This window comes from Lagenorhynchus albirostris, chromosome 2 (genome assembly GCF_949774975.1).
Source record: "Lagenorhynchus albirostris chromosome 2, mLagAlb1.1, whole genome shotgun sequence".
Classification (NCBI taxonomy): Eukaryota; Metazoa; Chordata; class Mammalia; order Artiodactyla; family Delphinidae; genus Lagenorhynchus; species Lagenorhynchus albirostris.
This window is the reverse complement of record NC_083096.1, coordinates 77,933,114-77,953,322: the sequence shown is the minus strand read 5'-3', so window position 1 is coordinate 77,953,322 and position 20,209 is coordinate 77,933,114. Positions and strand designations below refer to the sequence as shown.

At 38.1% G+C, this 20,209-nt stretch overlaps 1 protein-coding gene across 2 annotated transcripts in view; it reads right to left on the bottom strand.

The window, feature by feature from the left end:
• ARNT (aryl hydrocarbon receptor nuclear translocator) overlaps positions 1-20,209 on the bottom strand; it is a 62,551-nt gene that overhangs the window by 6,189 nt on the left and 36,153 nt on the right. For both annotated transcript variants that reach the window (XM_060139031.1, XM_060139032.1), the window contains exons 6-16: positions 19,243-19,456; positions 15,253-15,466; positions 13,957-14,059; positions 10,610-10,675; positions 10,102-10,187; positions 8,476-8,552; positions 7,684-7,818; positions 5,348-5,422; positions 3,042-3,193; positions 308-418; positions 71-143 (exon numbers count right to left, since the gene is read on the bottom strand). In XM_060139031.1, coding sequence (XP_059995014.1) covers positions 71-143; positions 308-418; positions 3,042-3,193; positions 5,348-5,422; positions 7,684-7,818; positions 8,476-8,552; positions 10,102-10,187; positions 10,610-10,675; positions 13,957-14,059; positions 15,253-15,466; positions 19,243-19,456 — 1,306 coding nt within the window. The remainder of the gene's footprint in view (positions 1-70; positions 144-307; positions 419-3,041; positions 3,194-5,347; positions 5,423-7,683; positions 7,819-8,475; positions 8,553-10,101; positions 10,188-10,609; positions 10,676-13,956; positions 14,060-15,252; positions 15,467-19,242; positions 19,457-20,209) is intronic.

The window sequence follows — 20,209 nt, the reverse complement described above, 5'->3', positions numbered from 1 at the left end:
ATATTCTAACTGGCTCTCAGGGATACTTCTTAAGGAAATGCTCACCATCCTTCAAAGAAGACACACTAACCTGGGAATGATTGTAGTTGGCTAGTCCATCTCTTCCTTGTACCACATCCAATTCTGTTTGCTGTTGCTGCTGCCTATATGTTAAAGGCAAGTAAAGAGAGAAACGGGAAAAAAGATTTTTAAAAAGAATCTGGGGAAAGGGCTTAAAACAAACAAATAAACAAAAAAGTGGGACTGTATACGGCCGCCAGCCCAGGCTAGTCACTGCTCAATAAATGATTCTCTGACCATTTCTCACCTGGGTGCCAGCTGCCCTGAGCCCATCTCCAGGGATAAATTAGCTGTGGGACCTAGCTGTGGCCTCTGGATTGTGCTGGGCAGTGTAGGCCGTGGTTCCTGGCTAGAGTTCCTAAGAAAATGAAGAGTAGAGAGAACAAAGAAAAAAAAGTATCTGACTCTGTCTGTACATAAGACATTATAGATTCACCTGTACATGGGGTAATCACTGATCAATTCCCCTTTCAAGTCCAATCCTATGATAACCTGTAACTTCAGATTCAGCAAATATTTCACACTACAGAAAACATGGTACAAATAGAAACTATGTCCTATGGAACAAGAGTTCATCCTGTTTGGGCTCTAACTCCTTCCAGGTATTCAATACCTAGTCGCTGTGGATGTGTGTATGTATATGTTGTATATCCATATATTGTGTTTTAAAAAAAGCATAAGTAAAAAACTGAAAGTACACAATGAAACATTAACAAAGACTATTTCTGGATAGTGAGAATTTTTTTCCTTCTCTTTACTATTTTCAATACCTTCCGAATTTTCTACAAAGAGTATTTATTACAAAATAAAATATTAAGAATCAACTAAAACTTATTGTAGTGGGAAAAACTGTAGTATGCAAAAATGGGGAAAGCCATTATTTCCAGAAACAACTTCTTAAAAAGACTTACACATTTCAAAACTTAAGCAAAACAGAAATACAAAACAGTTGTTGTTCTGTAATATAAAGATACAAAATCAAAACCCCAAAAAACTACAATGACCTGAGTCCTAAGCTAATGAAAATTTCTAACTGAATCCACTCAGTTATACTAAAATTAATTAGCAAAGAACTAAACTTTACAAGCCCTAAAAGTTGAATTGGAGGACAGAGACTCAATGTTGTCACCGATATTATTCACACTTGCTAATTATTCATAATCAGATCTTCACACGTGGGTTTAAGGCCAATTCTACACAGATAGATTAAATGGAAAAGAAGTACCTTGACACCCGACACCCACTAGGATGGGTACAATAAAAAAAGACAGCAAGAATATGGAGAAGCTGGAACCCTCATACATTGCTGATGAGAATGTAAAATGGTACAGCAGCTTTGGAAAACAGTTTGGGAGTTCCTCAAAAGATTAAACATAGAGTCACCATGTGACCCAGCAATTCTACTCCTAGGTATATACCAAAGAGAATAAAAACATATCCACACAAAAACTAGTAAACAAATGTTCATAGCAGCAGTCTTAGTAGCCAGAAAGTGTAAACAACTCAATATCCATCAACTGATGAGTGGATAAACAAAATGTGGTATACCAATACAAAGCAATATTATTTGGCAATAAAAAGAAATGAAGTACAGATACATGCTACAACATGGATGATCCTTAAAATATTATACTAGGTGAAAGAGGCCAGTCACAAAAGAACCATATATTATATGTTTCCATTTATAAGAACAGGCAAATTTATAGAGACGCAGAATAGAATAGTTGTTACATACGGCTTGGGGAGGATGACCGTTAATTAGTACCGGATTTCTTTGGAGGTAATAGTTTTTTTGTGTGCGTGGTAATACTTGCACAACCCTGTGACATACTTAAGAAACTGTACACTTTAAATGAGTAAACTGTACGGTATATGAAATCTATTTTAATAAAATTGTTTCTTACAAAGCTGAGAAATTTCAAAGAGAAAAGAATCAAGGAACAGAGAAACAGAAGCTAACAAAAGAGTGAATATAGCTATGCTCTAAAGCAAACTATGGTCTGTGGGCCAAATCCAGTCCGTTGCCTGCTTTTGTAAATAAAAGTTTACTGGAACACAGCCATCTTTATCCATTTCATTTGTCTAGAACTGTTTTCGTGCTGTAACAGCAGAATTGAGAAGCTGCAATAGAGACTGTATGCCCCACAATGCTAAAATATTTAGTATCTGGTCTTTTACAGAAAGTTTGCAGATACCTGCTCTAGAAAAAATTCCTGTCAGACTAGAGTAATAAACTGGTGTATAAAAAACAAAATCCTGGGCTTTCCTGGTGGCGCAGTGGTTGAGAGTCCGCCTGCCGATGCAGGGGACAAGGGTTCATGCCCTGGTCCGGGAAGATCCCACATGCCGCGGAGCTGCTGGGCCCGTGAGCCATGGCCGCTGAGCCTGCGCATCCGGAGCCTGTGCTCCGCAACGGGAGAGGCCACAACAGTGAGAGGCCCGCGTACCGCAAAACAAAACAAAAACAACAACAACAACAAAAAATCCTTTCTAAAAAGGGTTGAAACATAAAGTTGAAATACAGTTGACCCTTGAATAACACGGGGGTTAGGGGAACCGACGCTCTGAGCAGTCGAAAATCTGAGTATAACTTATAGTCGGCCCTCCGTATATGCAGCTCACGTAGTACTGTAGCATTTACTACTGAAAAAAATCTGCATATAAGTGGACCCACACAGTTCAAACTCATGTTGTTCAAAGGTCAACTGACCAAACCTTTCACATTTCAGAATCTAGTCTCTAAGCTACTGTTCGTTAAAATTTTACTCTACCTGTATAAGTCAACTATACTCTAGTAAAAAATTAAATTAAAAAAAAATTTACTCTACCTGGATGAACTACCCCAAATTCTAAGAAGTTGGAAGATGAAGAAATAATGGTGTTTACTACTAGAAAAGTAGAAGAGGAGGTAACCTGATAAGGCTAAGCAGACTTGGCCCGTGAGAAATCCCAACATTGGAAAAGGTCTTTATGGTACATACTTCACATTGGTGTTGGTACAGATGATGTACTCAATTTCATCTGAGTAAGGGTTCTGGAAAGTAAAAGAGCTGGTTCTCATCCAGAGCCATTCTCGGTTCTTAGACCGAAACCGGAACATGACAGATAGCACCTGGCCTTTTAACTTCACCACCTGAAAAAGTTTTCATGCTATCAGTTGAAACCCACAAAAAATTTTCTTTAGACATTTACAACCTTAAGATCCTTGTGTCACTGTCCTTGAAGTAACAGTCTCTTGCAATGTTACTAACAAAACAACATTTTGTTGTTTTGGGGAGTAAAAATAAGTGACTAAACAATAAGGAGGTATATTTATCATGTTTCTTCTCAGAGTCCCAAGCTATCTAACCACTCTTGTCAATATCAAACAGGAGTAACAATTATTCCAGGAGAGAAAAGACTACCTTTCCCCACTTCCTTTAGAAAGTCCCTTAAAGATACACTGATCTAGCAAATTTACTAGGAGTTTATAAGTTTAATGACACTGAACATAGCTTATATGTTGCCCCTCAATCCTAGCTTTTTCTGCCAAGCCTGAGAATTTGTTTTCATAGCACCCATGAAGGTTTCTATAAATGAAACTAAGTTGGCTTTAGTTTTGTTTTGCTTTTATTTTTTAAAAGAAAGCAATTTTAGATCATTTTAGTTTCTAATCTCAAAGAACAGAAAATAATCTTTTGAATCCCCTCCTTAACAGTAAAAAAAATAATATTAGCAGCTAACATTTATTTGGTACTTACTATATGTCAAGCACTAGGCTATGTGTTTTTTTCTTTTTTTAAGAACAACATTTATTTAACATTATAAAAAAGAAATGAGATATGAACATCTACATTTAAACAATAATAAGTAGTCTTTAATACATGCGCTCACTGTATAATATATGCACAACGAACATCATTACATTTGTATACAAACTAAGTACTGGATTTGAAACCTGATTATTACTGTACATATTCATGCCAATGAAGTATAAGCCCAGTAATTCAAAATACCTACACTTTAAATTGCTTTTTAAGAAAAAGTTAAGTGATAACATTTGTGTTTAAGTTGACAAGAGTGTGGCAGTAACCGCTGACATTACAATCTGACTGAGAAATAATTATAACAGAAAACGGGACATACTTCACTTAGCAATAATAAAATGGCACATTTAAAATACATAAATAAAATTTTAAAAAATCAAATGTGAAACAAAGCATGACAAGAACCAAAATGGGAAGAAAAAAAAAGAGAGAAAAACAACCTTCACTAGAAATAGCAACTAAATTTATGTACTGAAAAGCAAAAAGAAATACAAATCCATCTAGACATAAGAAACATCAAAATCTAGGTATCAGCAACTAGTCTGCACATTAAAAAGTACCTTTGCTTCTGTACTCTAGTATCATAGCAGCAACTGATGTCAGAATAAAAAACATGAGATTACAGAGTGTATATATGGCCCATTGCTTTGGAATAAACATTTTTCTAGAAATGATAAAGTGATACTCTGTGGCCCTAAGTGTGAGAATTATGAATTTCATGGATTTAAAATATACTGTACAACATCTCGCACTGCCAGAAGTCCACGTCCTTAGCTTTGAATGGTTTCAACAGAAGTCAGAATAGCTTTTCTAAGACTACACTACAAAAAAAAAAAAAAGACTACCCGTACATGGAATGTGAGTGGATGGAACAGGTGATGCTGAGGAATTAGAGACAGAGAGACTTTTTACTGCCATTGTCTGATTTCCTCTAGAAGTTGGCCTTTGTGCTTTAAATGCTTTATCTTATATACCCATTGTATCAGTAAAAACACTATTGAGGTTTAAAGAGGAAAACTAACCAGTCTAATATAAAGTAAGAGCTACTATCTAAAGCCAAGCCTGTCCTGAAATTAAATTCGCCAGATGTTTTCAGGATCTAGGGCCTGAAATTAAGAGTTTGCTTACAATTAAGAGCCAACTTTCACTTATCTATAAAAGAACCATGAAATGAATTTTTCAACTACTATCCACTGTTCAGTGAAGTGTAGAATATTTTAAATACTTTAAAGACAGCCCCTTGGATATAAGACACTGAGTAGCCAAAGCCAAACAAAAATACCTTGAACATTATCCATAGTTTCAAAGTACTGGTCCTTTTCTGTTTCTTAAAAATACAGGTTAAGTACTAAAGTACATAAAACTGCAGGGCCTGCCACAGTACTAGGTTAATCAGCAGTCAATAAATATTTGTGGAATGAATGTAATAATAGATATTAGATTAAAATACTATTCCAATCCAAACCAGGAAAAAAAGTTACCTGTTGGAAGCTGTCTCTTAGAAGCTGCTGGTCTTCAGGATGACAGAATTCTACAATATTCTTTCCTAAGAGTTCCTAAAAGAGAAAAAGAAGAGTAAAATTGACACTTTTATGATCATCTAACTTTCCTGGGCCATTAGTAGGAGACTTGGAATCATTTCTCTTGCTTTTATCCTAAGATTATGGATAAGAGTGGAGGGGGGAAAAAAAAGACAAACAAAAAAAGATGGAATCTGCTAAACAACTGACCTCTAGAGCATTCTTCTTTTTCAGGATATTGTACATTTATTTTAACTGAATTTTTTACAGATTTGAGGTATAATTTAGATAAACTCACTCATTCTAAATGAATTTTATAATTCTAATTTGATGACCTATAATAAATTTATACAGTTGTACAACCATTACCACAATTCAGTTTTAGAACACGTCCACTGCACCCAAAAGTGCCCTTCTGCCCGTTTGTAGTCAATCCCTGCTCCTAATCCTTTGGCCAACCACTGATCTGCTTCTGCTTCTTCAGTTTTGCCTTTTCTATACAAATGGAATCATACAATAGGTAGTCTTCTGTGTCTGGCTTCTTTCATTTAACACAATATTTTTGAAGTTCATCTCTGTTGTTCCATGTATCAATAGTATATCCCTTCTATTGCTCATAAATATTCTAACATGGATATAACACAGTGTGTATCCATTCACTAGTTAATGGACATTCCACTTTTTGGCTATTATGAATAATACAGATATGAACATCTGTGTATAAATCTTTGTGTGAACATATGTTTTCATTTCTCTTGGGTAAATACTTAGGAGTGGAATTGCTAATTTGTAGGGTAAGTGTATGTTTAACTTTTAAAGAAACTGCCAAAATGGTTTTCCGAAGTAGTTATACCATTTTACTTATCTACTAACAATGTATGAAGGTTCTGTTTCTCCATGTTCCTGCCAGTACTTTTTGATGATAGCCATTCTAATGGGCATATAGTGGTATCTCATTGTGGCTTTAATCTGTACTTTCCTAATGACAAGCAACTATTTATATGCCATTCATATTGCTTCTCTGGTGAAATGTCTATTCAAATCTTGTGCCCCTTTTTTACTGGCTGGTTGTCTTAATGAGTTCTGAGAGTTCTTTAGTCTGGATACAAATCCTTTTTCAGATATATGATTTACAAATATTTTCTCCCAATTTGTGGCTGGTCTTTTCACTTTCTTAATGATGCCCTTTTAAGAGGGCAAATTTTAACTTTTATGAAACCCAACTTACCAAATTTTTTCTTTTGTGAATCATGCTTTTAGGGTCATATAGAAAATCTTTGCCTAGGGAATTCCCTGGCAGTCCAGTCATTAGGACTCGGCACTTTCACTGCTGTGGCCTTGGTTCAATCCCTGGTGGGGGAACTAAGATCCTGCAAGCTGCACAACGTGGCCAAAAAAAAAATCTTTGCCTAACTCAAGATCACAAAGATTTTATCCTATCTTCTTCTAGACGTTTTATAACTTTGGCACTTACACATTTATATCTTCGAGTTGATTTCTGTGTACGGTGTGAGGTAAGAGTCTAAGTTCTTTCTGTTTTGTTTTGCCTATGAGTATACAATTGTTCCGTCACCATCTATTGGAAAAGCTTCTTTTCCCCTTCAATTGTCTTGGCATCTTTGTTGAAAATCAGTTGACCATAAATATGAGAACAGACTCGATTCTCATCTACTGATCTATGTAACTATTCCTACACCAACACCACGCTGTGTTGGTAACAACAGCTTTACAACAGGTGTTGCATCAGGTACTGTAAATGCTCTCTGACTTTGTTCTCCTTTTTCAAGATCTCTTTTGCACCAACCTCTTTACAGAAGTCCCTCCTGGCAGCTATAATTTTGAAAGTTTATGTAATGACTTGTTTCTCAATTCAGACATAGTTACCTGGTCTGCTGAATGAGATATCTAAATAAATCATAATAACTGGTGCTAAATTTGCATACTTTATGGGTTACTATGCAACTAGATGATTATATGAATTATCTAAAGGTGGCCAAATCATTATAACTAGTTTTTGCATCATCATCTGTATTAATATCACTAACAAAAAAGAAATACATTACCTGTACCTGCTGCTCTAGCCTGGTTTCACAAGCCATATTTTTCTAGATCAGATGATAACCTTGGTAGGAAGCTGAAATTATATTTAGCTATCAACAGACTAGGATCATCTCTTTTTCTGAGTTGGGGCTGACATGTTTTGGTTATCTCTGGAATTATACGATTGAATAATCTCAGCATAGCAAAGGGAAAACAGAAGCCTAAATATCAGTGGTGTAATAGCTCCAGCTCCTCACCTGTGGTTGGTAGCCAACGGTAGCCACACAGCGATGATCCACAAAAGTGAAGATTCCCTCAATATTGTGTCGAGAGATGAACTCCGTTGGCTGACAAACATTACTCATGTCTATACAGTTGGGAGAACTAGTTACCTGAAAGAAAAGAGATAAAAATGAGATAAAATGACACCATTCTTTACAGATGTATTTCCCATCAGGTTTCCAATTTTAGGAATTTCTAAACTTTCACAACCCATCCAAAAAGGAAAAAGTGATCATCACAGATAGGGCATGAGGCCTAGCTCCACTCCTACACATGTACTCTTCACGAACTTTGTAAAGAAAGGTAATAATTCATTCAACCTAAAACCCACTTACTTTCATTTAGCTAGGTGGTATTCACTATTCAGATTGGAAAATTATACTCCCAAGTAACCAAGAATCATCTGTTTTTATAAGGAGAATCAAAATAATTCCAATTCTCTACTGTTAGTCATGTAATGAAAAATGAAAAGATCTCTCTTCTATTGTATAGGAGCAAAAGAAATTAGTTGGAAATAGAAAATTCAGCACTGCAAAGCTAAAAGTATGAAAGAGGAAAAGATCTCTCTCTCTCACTCTCTTCAGCTTCTGCTAAATCCAAGAGAAGCAATGTTAACTATGAATACCATATTCCTCAAAATATTCGGAGTTTTTCAGAATTCTTCATTTGTATTCAGAGAGTAAAAGAAAAAATAACATGAACACATCCTGAAGGAGATTTTCTCCCACTGAAAATGGGTGATATAGATGTGAAAAATTCATACTTGCCTGTAGTCTGCCAATAGCCACTAGGCAAAACTTGCTCCCCTGGCCAGCCTCTGGGTCATCATCTGGGAGGGAGACACCTTCAGGAAGGTGAAGTTAAAAGGTTTAACAGGTATCTCAAACTCAATTGCCTTCAAAAGTCAGATATGTAAAGATTTAAAACACATGTAGGTATGAAGAGACTAGGTATGAAACAATACAGACTGCTGAAAGATAAGAAATAAAGGTAAACAACCCAAAGAACTTACCATATATATCAGGTACTATTTTAAGTACTTTTATATATATTAATTCATATATTATACTCACATTAATTATAATAAACTGCAGAGTACAGGTCCCACTCAAAGTATTCTAAAAGACTATGCTGGCCAAACCAAATACATATGAAGACAGCCATTTACTCTGTGACCATATCACAGGCAGAGAACGATGTCTTGCCTAACCTGTGACTTTCAAAGTAAGCAAACAACCAAAAATGAGATTAAACCAAACACCAATAGTTATTTATGTACTTTGGAAAAGAGACAAGCTAGTGTTTCAATGTTTATGTGGAAAGGGAAGAAGGATGCACTTTCCCCCTACTCTTTGCATATTTTTCTTCTTTTTACCAAGAAAAATAGTATTTCTTTAAGAGCTACATAGAAGTATAAAAGATCATGTGTATCTCAAACGCATGGTTTATACAGTATATAAACTAAAAAGTTCAAACTTCATTATGACTTAAAATTAATTTTTCTTAATTACATGTAACTACCATTTATTGGGTGCCTACCATATGCCAGGCACTAGGCTGGGTGCTTTCCTTACATTAAATCTAATTCTCACAATAACTCTATATGGGTTATATTATCTCTAAATTATAGATGAGAAAATTGAGGGTTTTTTTTTCCCATACAAGTCAAGCAACTTACCCTAAGTTATACCACTAATAAATAACAATGCCAGAATCAAACCCAGGTTTTTCCAAATCCAAAGTTTAACCTTTACCAAAATACACCACCTTGCCTCTCTTAGTTTCTATCTCCCTACAACCCCCACTTCCCAGGCACACCTAGCCAGCAGGGAGGTAATAAAATTGCTACGATTTGGAAACTCTGACAAGCCAGGTTAAAAGGCTGATCCTTGTACCCCAACCACTTTTCTCACATTCCCTTTTTGACTTCAAGTTCTAGTAAAATTAATCCGCTCACATCCTGATTTAAAGTCTTTGCAGAGAATATCCCCTTTACAAGTTACTACAATCAAGCCATTTACCCGCTTCTCCATCCAAGTCTTGCTCCTTCTTTAGAAAACTTTCCCAAATCAACTGCATTCAATGTCAACTGCTTCTTTGCACACAAATACTTAGATACAGGTATTCAGTATACATTACTATTTGGACATTTAAAAACTACATTCTGTGACACAGCCATAACCAAGTCATTTTCAAGTCTGAGTAATCCATCTCCCTAACTGGAATATAAGATCCATAAAGGAAGGGAAGGAGTCCACTTTTTCTTTCCTATTACAGTTTATACCAAAGTACATTTCATATACTACAGGTACATGATAAATATTAGCTAACTTTCTTGGACTCTGTGAGGAACTTGCTGCACCCAGGAAGAAGTCACTATTCAACTTTCCTACCTGCTGGGGGCCAGGCCTTGATATAGCCTGTGCAGTGGACCACCACGAAATGAGGTTCCCCATCCTTCACAGAGCCAAGTCCATTCCTAGAAAAATTACAGGTGTGAGGAGAAAACCCTACCCAGTAACATTTAAAAGGCAATGCTGGCTTAGTACCTTTAACTTTAGGCTCTTGGGTGTTTATAAAACAGGACGACTATACTTGGACCTTTCCCACCCAAAAGTGACCAGCATATATTTTACCTTTGCCAAAGTAAAGCAACTGAAAGGTACTGCAGCAGGAAGAAAGTATCAATAGGTAAAGTGGTAGCGTAACTTCCTTAAACAGGATGTGAGCAAAAGCTTTAGAAGTTCAGGAAAATATTGCCAGAAAAAAAGCAACTGGGAAGTGAGGGATGAGGGTGAGGGCTGCTGAAGGAAGTACAATAGTAAAATAGTTGAAAATGTGACGATCTCTAAAGGTACTTGGCCATCCCTTTGGGTTTTTTTTTACAGCTTAGGATCTCACCTGCATCTGTTTCTTATAAAGCTCAGTCTATTCATGGAGACTGGGTCCACAGAGCTACTGCCACACCTGTTTCAATGAACAGAGAGATTAAAAGCAATTAAGTTGCACTATCATTCATACAACTCAACAGAAAAACAAACAACTCAATGGAAAAATGGGCAGAAGACTTAAAGAGACATTTCTCCAAAGAAGAAATACAGACGGCCAATAGGCACATGAAAAGATGCTCAACATCGCTAATTATTAGAGAAATGCAAATCAAAACTACAATGAGGTACCACTTCATGCCAGTCAGAATGGCCATCATTAAAATGTCTACAAATAACAAATGCTGGAGAGGGTATGGAGAAAAGGGAACCCTCCGACACTGTTGGTAGGAATGTAAGTTGGTGCAGCCACTGTGGAAAACAGTATGGAGGTTCCTCAGAAAACTAAAAATAGAATTACCATATGATCTAGCAATCCCACTCCTGGGAATATACCCAGACAAAACTATAATTCAAAAAGGTATTATAGGGCTTCCCTGGTGGCGCAGTGGTTGAGAGTCCACCTGCCGATGCAGAGGACACGGGTTCGTGCCCCAGTCCGGGAGGATCCCACATGCCGCGGAGCAGCTGGGCCCGTGAGCCATGGCCACTGAGCCTGCGCGTCCGGGGCCTGTGCTCCACAATGGGAGAGGCCACAATGGTGAGAGGCCCGTGTACCACAAAAAAAAAAAAAAAAAAAGGTATTATAGGGCTTCCCTGGTGGCGCAGTGGTTGAGAGTCCGCCTGCCGATGCAGGGGACACGGGATCGTGCCCTGGTCCAGGAAGATCCCACATGCCGCAGAGTGGCTGGGCCCGTGAGCCATGGCTGCTGAGCCTGCACGTCCGGAGCCTGTGCTCCGCAATGGGAGAGGCCACAACAGTGAGAGGCCCGCGTACCACCAAAAAAAAAAAAAAAAAATGGGTATTATACATGCACCCCTACGTTCACAGCAGCACCTTTCACGATAGCCAAGACATGGAAACAACCTAAATGTCCACTGAAAGAAGAATGGATAAAGAAGATGTGGTACATATATACAATGGAATACTACGCAGCCACAAAAAAGAACGAAATGCCATTTGTAGCAACATGGATGCAACTAGAGATCATTATATTAAGTGAAGTAAAACAGAAGGAGAAAGACAAATACCATATGATATCACCTATATGTGGAATCTAAAATATGACACAAATGAACCTATCTATGAAACACAAACAGAATCAGGGGCATAGAGAACAGACTGGAGGTTGCCAAGGGGGAGGGAGGTAGGAGAGGACTGGATTGGGAGTCTGGGATTAGCAGATGCAAACTGGTATATGTAGAATGGATAAACAACAAGGTCCTACTGTATAGCACAGGGAACTATATTCAATATCCTGTGATAAACTATAATGGAAAAGAATATGAAAATACATATGTATAACTGAGTCACTTTGCTGCACAGCAGTAATTAACACAACACTGTAATTCAACTATACTTCAATAAAAAAATAAATTAAAAAAAAAGTTGCACTACACTATCAAAGAAGCTTCCATCAGTTAACAGCCAGATAACAGGTTCTGAATACAACTTGACACAGAAAATTGGTAACAATGCCCCTAACAAGGAAGGATAAAGAAGTCAGGTTTGGTATTTCTAAAACTTGTAACTGTCCCAGAATTTTAAGTCAAAATGTTCTACATGCTCTGCAAATGCAGAGATTCTCTACATCAGGGGTTAATATACTTTTTCTGTAAATGACCAGACAGTAAATATTTTCAGCCTTTGTGGGCCATACAATCTGTTGCAACTAGTCAATTCTGCTATTATAGCACAAAAGCAGCTACAGACAGTATGCGAACAAATGGGCATTGCTATGTTCTAATAAAGATTTATTTACAAGCAAAGAGTTGTGGTTTGTTGACTCCAGCACTATGCTGCAACACAATCTATTTGCTACATTTCGTTATTATTTATCTTGTTCCTGCCTATGTCTTTGCATTAGCCATGTCCACATGTTGCAACACTCTCTCCCATCCTCTACTTTCTTTCTTTCACTTCTTTAATAATAAATAAAATTTACACAGAATTTTACATGTGTCATGCACTATTTTAAGCATCTTTACATATATTTATTCATCTAATCCTTATAACAACTTTATGAGGTTGATATAACTCCCTATATTAGATGAAGAAATAAAAACACAAAGCAGGGGGACCCTCCCTCGTGGTCCAGTGGTTAAGAATCTGCCTTCCAATGCAGGAGACGCAGGTTCGATCCCTCGTCAGGGAACTAAGATCCCAGATGCTGTGGAGCAACTAAGCCTGTGAGCCACAACTACTGAGACCACCCGCTCTGGAGCCTGCGCACCACAACCAGAGAGCCCACACGTCACAACTACTGAGTCCATGTGCTCTGGAGCCTGCACACCACAAATAGAGAGAAGCCCATGCACTGCAACAAAGAGCCCATGCGCTGCAACTATGACCCGATCCAGCCAAAAATAAATAAATAAATATTTTTTAAAAAAGCAAACACAAAGCAGTCATTTAATCTGCTCAAGGTCTCAGAAGATAAGTGATAAATCCAGTAGTCTGGGTCCAGAAACTACTCTAAACCACTAAGCCACATAATATTCAATTTTTAAACTCCCCCAGGAAACCTTTCTTAATATCCTATTCATCATTTCTAAGAAGCATCCTCTCGTACAATGCAGTCAATTTCCATTATACAACCTGAATTTATTTTGTGACTTTAAGAAGTATTTTCTCTAGCTGTGAAGAAAAGTATCACTATCCTTTTTTCAGAATCCTAAAATGTATAGTATATAATTTATTAATGTTAAATATTAAGTGAAAGACATAATAAAGTCTTAAATTTCTACAAAAAAAGGAGGGGTGCAGAAATGGTCTGAGTACATGGATGTTGCCTTGTGATATACTGGGAAAAAACATAGGTATTAGCATCCGACTAGTATGGATTAGAATAAAATCCTGTATCAAACATTATCTATGTAATCCTGGGAAGTCAATTTCTTTGAGTCTTTTTTTTTTTTTTAATCAGCAAAATAGTAACCATGAATTCTACCCTATTGGGCAGTTGTGGGAAATGAGATGACAGACATAAAGCACCTATCATAATGTTTGGCATAGGAGGAGTTCAGTAAATGTTAGTTTCCTTAACGCTTTATTCTGTGTTACAACTCACGTGGGTCTTGAGAGCTAAATTTAATCTAACTGGATCTTGGATTTAGAAGTTTAACTCCTCTGATCAGAAATCAAACCCTCAGCTCTTAATTCTTCCTATGGCAAATCACAATCCTCATCCTGACACTCACCTCATACGGCAAATAAAAGATCTCCTTGAGCCCATACACATCCTCATGGAAGACTGTTGACCTTCCTTTTTCACTGTTCCAGTCTTCAGATCAAGGATACGCCCTGAAGAAGGATGTGAAGAACAGTCTGGAGTACATTCTTGTGTGTGGGGAAGAGGGAGAGAGAGATACTGGAGGCAAAGATAAGTAAGTAGCCTATTCATGCTCTCCAATCTCCTTGCTTATAAGAGAATAAGCCAAGCAGGAGATGGATTTTTTTCAAGCCTAAAACACCTCTGTTCCCATCAGTGAATCTTACTTACTCTTCAGTTCAAAGCACTGGAAATAACTTTGTGCAAGGCAAGACAGGAGTAGAAGTAGGTAAAGTTGGCAAGCAAGAGCAAGGCTATATCCTTAGGTCTGATTATTTTTATAAACACACATGCATGTGCGTATGCACGCACACACACACATGGAGTGAATGTCACTGGTTTAATAACAAGTAATTTTATATGCTACAGAAACACCCATCTGTCTCATGCTAAAATTGTTCCTCCCTTTATTATACAGAAACCAGTGGGAACTTTTGGGAAAAAGAAGAATTAGGAAAATGAAACCCATAAAAACATAAATGAAAGCTAAATACCAATATTAATATGACCATAATGGATTTTATTTTAATTACCAGTTTTACTCTGCTTCCACATTAAAATTTTTTCTAGATCGCTTAGGAGCAGATGTGACTTGTTTCCTTCAGCCAAACTAGGGCAGAAGGACTGAATAACATTAAATGGGGGTGTGGAGGTGGGGGCAAAAACAAGGCAGAAAGATAGTATAAATACAAAAAAGAACCAAGAAAACACCTTACACACTGATAATCATCCCCCTCTAAAATAAAAATCTACTATCATAGAACCTAATACCAAGCCAAGGCCAAGCACAACTGGGTAGAAAAAATACCAGGTATTTACCCAACAAATGAGACAGAAAATGGATAATTTCATTCTTCTGGAATGGCTGGAGGGGTGGGGGTGGGGTTATTGTAGGCTTGGCCTTTACTGTGTATTTACACTAATATTAAGATCAAAGTAAACTTTTTATAAGCATTGTCACTAATGAAACATTTTCTAAAGATGAGCTACAAAATATATTACCTGCATGTGGATAAAAAGAACAGATTATATTCATTAAAGGAGAAAATTCTAAAAGTTTTGCCAGATTCAATCAAAAAATTTAAGAGTTAAAATACCTCTTCTATCTCAGAAAAAAAAAGAAGAAAGAATTTGCTATTCATTTTCCATCCATATTAACTCATACCTGTCAGGGCATTTTCCGAAGTGGAAAGCTGCTCACGAAGTTTGTCCACATCATCTGGGTGCACCTGATCATAGAGTGTGCTACCAAACCATTCAGACTGCGGCTGGTTCAAAACAGGGGTCACTGAGTCAGAGACATATACCACCCGGCCTGTCTCACATGAGACAATAAACAGAAAGCCATCTGCTGCCTCCAAGATCAAATGTTTCAGTTCCTGCCCAAGGAAGAGAAATACAAGTTAATACTGAACTCTTCTGAAAAACCAAATATTATTCATGGAAAGAAGTAAGACACTTCAGGCCATATGTATCTCTCCATAAGTAATTGCTGGCTTCTGTCTAATCCACAGGCACAGCTTTGCAACCTAAATGTAACTACCTTCACGGACAAGAGAGTTTTTTCCAATAGGTATTTCCTCAATGTGTCTATGTCACTATCCATCTCCTCCTCTTTACCTCAGAACTCAAGACAGGGAATAAAAAGGCTTACCATTAACAATAATTGAGTTCTTGGGCTTCCCTGGTGGCACAGTGGTTAAGAATCCACCTGCCAATGCAGGGGACACGGGTTCAAGCCCTGGTCCGGGAAGTTCCCACATGCCATGGAGCAATGAAGCCCATGCGCCACAACTACTGAGCCTGCGCTCTAGAGCCCTCTCGCCACAACGACTGAAGCCCCCATGCCTAGAGCCCATGCTCCGCCGCAAGAAAAGCCACCGCAATAAGAAGCCTGCGCACCGCAACGAAAAGTGGCCCCCACTCTCCACAACTAGAGAAAGCCCGCGCACAGCAATGAAGACCCAACACAGCCAAAAATAAATAAATTAAATAAATAAATAAATTTTAAAAAATTACTTTTTAAATAAATAAATAATTGAGTTCTAGATCTCACTCTCTCTGGTCTCTTTTTTGGATCTTGCTCTACAAATATTGGTGTTCTCTCTCTCTCCCCTCAGGTCTTTTTTTTTAAAATAAATTTATTTATTTATTTTTGGCTGCGTTGGGTCTTGGTTGCTGTGCGCGGGCTTTCTCTAGTTGTGGCGAGTGGGGGCCACTCTTCGTTGCAGTGCGCGGGCTTCTCATCGCACTGGCTTCTCTTGTTGCGGAGCACGGGCTCTTGGCACACGGGCTTCAGTCGTTGTGGGTCACGGGCTCTAGAGCGCAGGCTCAGTAGTTGTGGCACATGGGCTTAGTTGCTCCGCCGCATGTGGGATCTTCCTGGACGAGGGCTCAAACCTGTGTCCCCTGCACTGGCAGGTGGATTCTTAAACACTGTGCCACAAGGGAAGTCCCTCCCCTCAGATCTTAAACATGATCAAGTTTTCTCAATTCTATACAAAACTTCCCTCAACTTTGCCCAAATCATCTTTCAGCGCCAAGCTTAAATTAAGAGTAGTGTTACACTCACTGGCTCTACTCTCTTACTTTTCACTTATTTCTCAAACCCACTGCAATCTTCACTCTAAACCACTACATTCATGTTTTTTCAGGTTACTAATGTATTCCTAAATGCCAACTCAAGTCCCCTTTCCTGAGTCCATATCATTTTACTCAATGTCACTGCATATCTGATAGTGTTGTTCACTTTATCCTTTAAATTTTATTTCTCCCTAGCTTCTATGACACTGCACTCCAACTTATACTTCCTTTCCAAATGTACCTTCTCTGCTTCAGGTTCCCTTTCCTTTGTTCAAGTCTCAAGTGTAGGCATTTCCAAGGTTCTATCTTAAGTTCTCTTCTCTATCCCATACTCTCTCCCTGAGAAATCATATCCACTCCTCCACTAAGAAATGATACCCAAATCCATATGCCTAGACTTGCCTAAAATCTATTAAGCATCTCCAAATAGACATTTTACCAGCAATTCAATTTCAACATCTCAAAACCTATCATTTCCCCCTTCGAAAACAATCCTCTGTGCTCTTCTAGCATTCCCTTTCTTGATTAACAGTATTCCCTTCCTCTCAGGATACAGGCCTCAAAACTCTTAACTCCTTTTTCTCACACTCCAGGGATAACTCAGTTTTATCAATTTTATTTTCAAATACAACGTCACTGTCCTAGTCATCTCATGCCAAGACAAATGGTCTTCCCGCTTTCAGTCTCCAATCCATCCTTAAAATGCTACCACATTTTTTATAGCTCCCCATTGCCTAAAAATTAAAATCTAAATTATTTAACATAACACCTAAATATTCCATCATCAGGTCCCAGCCTACTTTCCTATTACCATCTCCCAAGGCATGCTAAACTACCTGATTTTCCTTGAATAACCTGATTATTCTCACTATGCTTTTGATCAAGTTATTTCCAATACTTACAACCCTGTTCCCCTATTCTTTGCTTTCCATATTTGCACTTCTACAGGACTTATTACTGCACCTCTTTCTGATACAGAACTGATTCTGTGTTTATATTATGATTGATTTACTTACATGTCTGTTTCTACCAGTGACTATCTCTTACCATTCTTTACATTTCTAATAGCACAAAGAACCTGGTTAGCTTAAAAATGTGCATTACTGGAGTTTGTTGAATCAATATCTGTATGTGTTCTGTTAGAACAAATTGATTAGCTATTTCATTGTACATATATATAATATCTGTGCTATATGTACTTTCATACAGACCATCCTATTTGGAAAATTCTTATTGCTTTCTTCCAAATTATATTCTTTCTTTCCTTCTAATCCTCTGAATAAAAGCATGGCATCCCAGGTCAATTTTTTCTTCCCTATACTTCCTATATTTTACAAGTTTTTCTGCAATAACCAAGTGTTATTTTTAATAAAACACAACATGGCTTCCTTACTCTTTGAAGTTTTTGCTGACTATTCTCACTCAGGCCTGGCCATTCTATTCACTTTAGCTATCCCTCTAGTGTGTGTGTATATATATATACACACACACACACACACACACACACACACACACACACACACACACACACACACACACACACACACACACACACACACACACACACACATTTAATCCTATATAAATTATTAATAAGTTTTTTAAGGCATTTCTTCTCCGTACCCATTTTCCTATCATTTTTCACTTATGTGTGTATCCTACCACTCACATATCCATATTCAGACTGAGTTCCTGAAAGGCTGGAAATGTTTTTGCCTTCTCTATTTTTCTCATAGTGCATCAAATGTACCAGAGTACATCTCTAAGCAACAACAACTTCCTATTAGACTCCTTGTATCACTAAAACTGGAAGCTGCTTCAAGAATAAAAAATAGTTTCCTTCCATCTTCTATAACCCTAAAGCCAAGGAAAAGAACTGGTTCATGGACACAGTCATTTCTTCTCCCTGTGATTCCACTGTTCTTCATGAGTACAGTTCTAAAGTACCTATAAGTTATGCTAAATAGCTTTCACAATTCTTCTCTACTTCTCACTGCTCCAAAGCTAATAAATGATATAGTCAGGGATCAAAACTCACTCTCCCATGGTCTGAATATTTCCTTCAGAGCGGAATTCTTGTGCTTTAAAGAATCTACAGGGATTTCCCTAGTGGCACAGTGGTTAAGAATCTGCTTGCCAATGCAGGGGACACGGGTTTGAGCCCTGGTCCAGGAAGATCCCATATGCTGCGGAGCAACTAAGCCCATGTGCCACAACTACTGAGCCTGTTCTCTAGAGTCCACAAACCACAACTACTGAGCCCGCAAGCCACAACTACTAAAGCTCGCACGCCTAGAGCCCGTGCTCCACAACAAGAGAAGCCACCACAATGAGAAGCCTGCGCACCACAACTAAGAGTAGTTCCTGCTCACCATAACTAGAAAAAGCCTGCACGCAGCAACGAAGACCCAAAGCAGTCGAAAAATAAATTAAATAAATAAATAAGAAACTACAGACTTAGCTCTGCTCTGACTCCCAATATAATGTGCTATTCAGGATTATGGTCATCTACCCCAAAAGGATCAAAACCTTCAAAAGATTCTAGACTCTCTCAGCTGTGCTTCCCAGAGACCTGATCAGTGAGGAAAGACGGCTTGTAGGTGCCATCAGTGGATGTGTTGCCAGTTCCTCGCAAGGACTTCATGTGAGAAACCGCCATGCGTAAGATGGTTAGCTTGTCTGGTTTTCGAGCCAGGGCACTACAGGTGGGTACCATGTCTGACAGTTCTGTTATGTAGGCTGTCATCTTGTTCCGTCGGCGCCGTTCAATTTCACTATGGTTTTCCCTGCATGGAGAGAGAGAGAGAGGAGAAGCCCCATCCAGGTGGTCACATCTGGCCATTTGGGAGCCGGGAGAGAGATATGAATACCAAGTGAGCTGCTGAAGAAATATGGTATTCAGATTTAGTGATGCTTAAGTCTCAGAAGTTAAAGTAAGGTTTGCCAAACGTCTCATGCAGAGCAAGTATGGAATAGAAACTAATGAGGCAGACAGGGTACAAGCAGATACCAGCAATTCTAACTCCTGGAAACTTCACTTCCTATGTAAATTACCACTCCCTCAGAACAAAATGTGTTTTAAGAAATGACAGTCTTGGGAAGCAGCCACATAGCACAGGGAGATTACCTCAGTGCTTTGTGACCATCTAGAGGGGTGGGATAGGGAGGGTGGGAGGGAGGGAGACACAAGACGGAAGAGATATGGGGATATATGTATATGTACAGCTGATTCACTTTGTTATAAAGCAGAAACTAACACACCATTGTAAAGCAATTATACTCCAATAAAGATGTTAGGAAAAAAAAAGAAATGACAGTCTTAAAAATGCTGAAAGCAGCTTGGCTGATTTCATGCCTACCAATTCAACTTTTTAAAGGCTGAAAACATAAAATGACCAATTTTTTCCAACACAAGTATGTTGCTCAACAGCTGATACAAGAATTGACAGTATAGATTCCCTTGGTCTATAAAATGCTGTTTGTTCTAAGCATCTCTCTTATTCTCAACACTAGACGGCAGAATTGGAAGTTTTACTTGT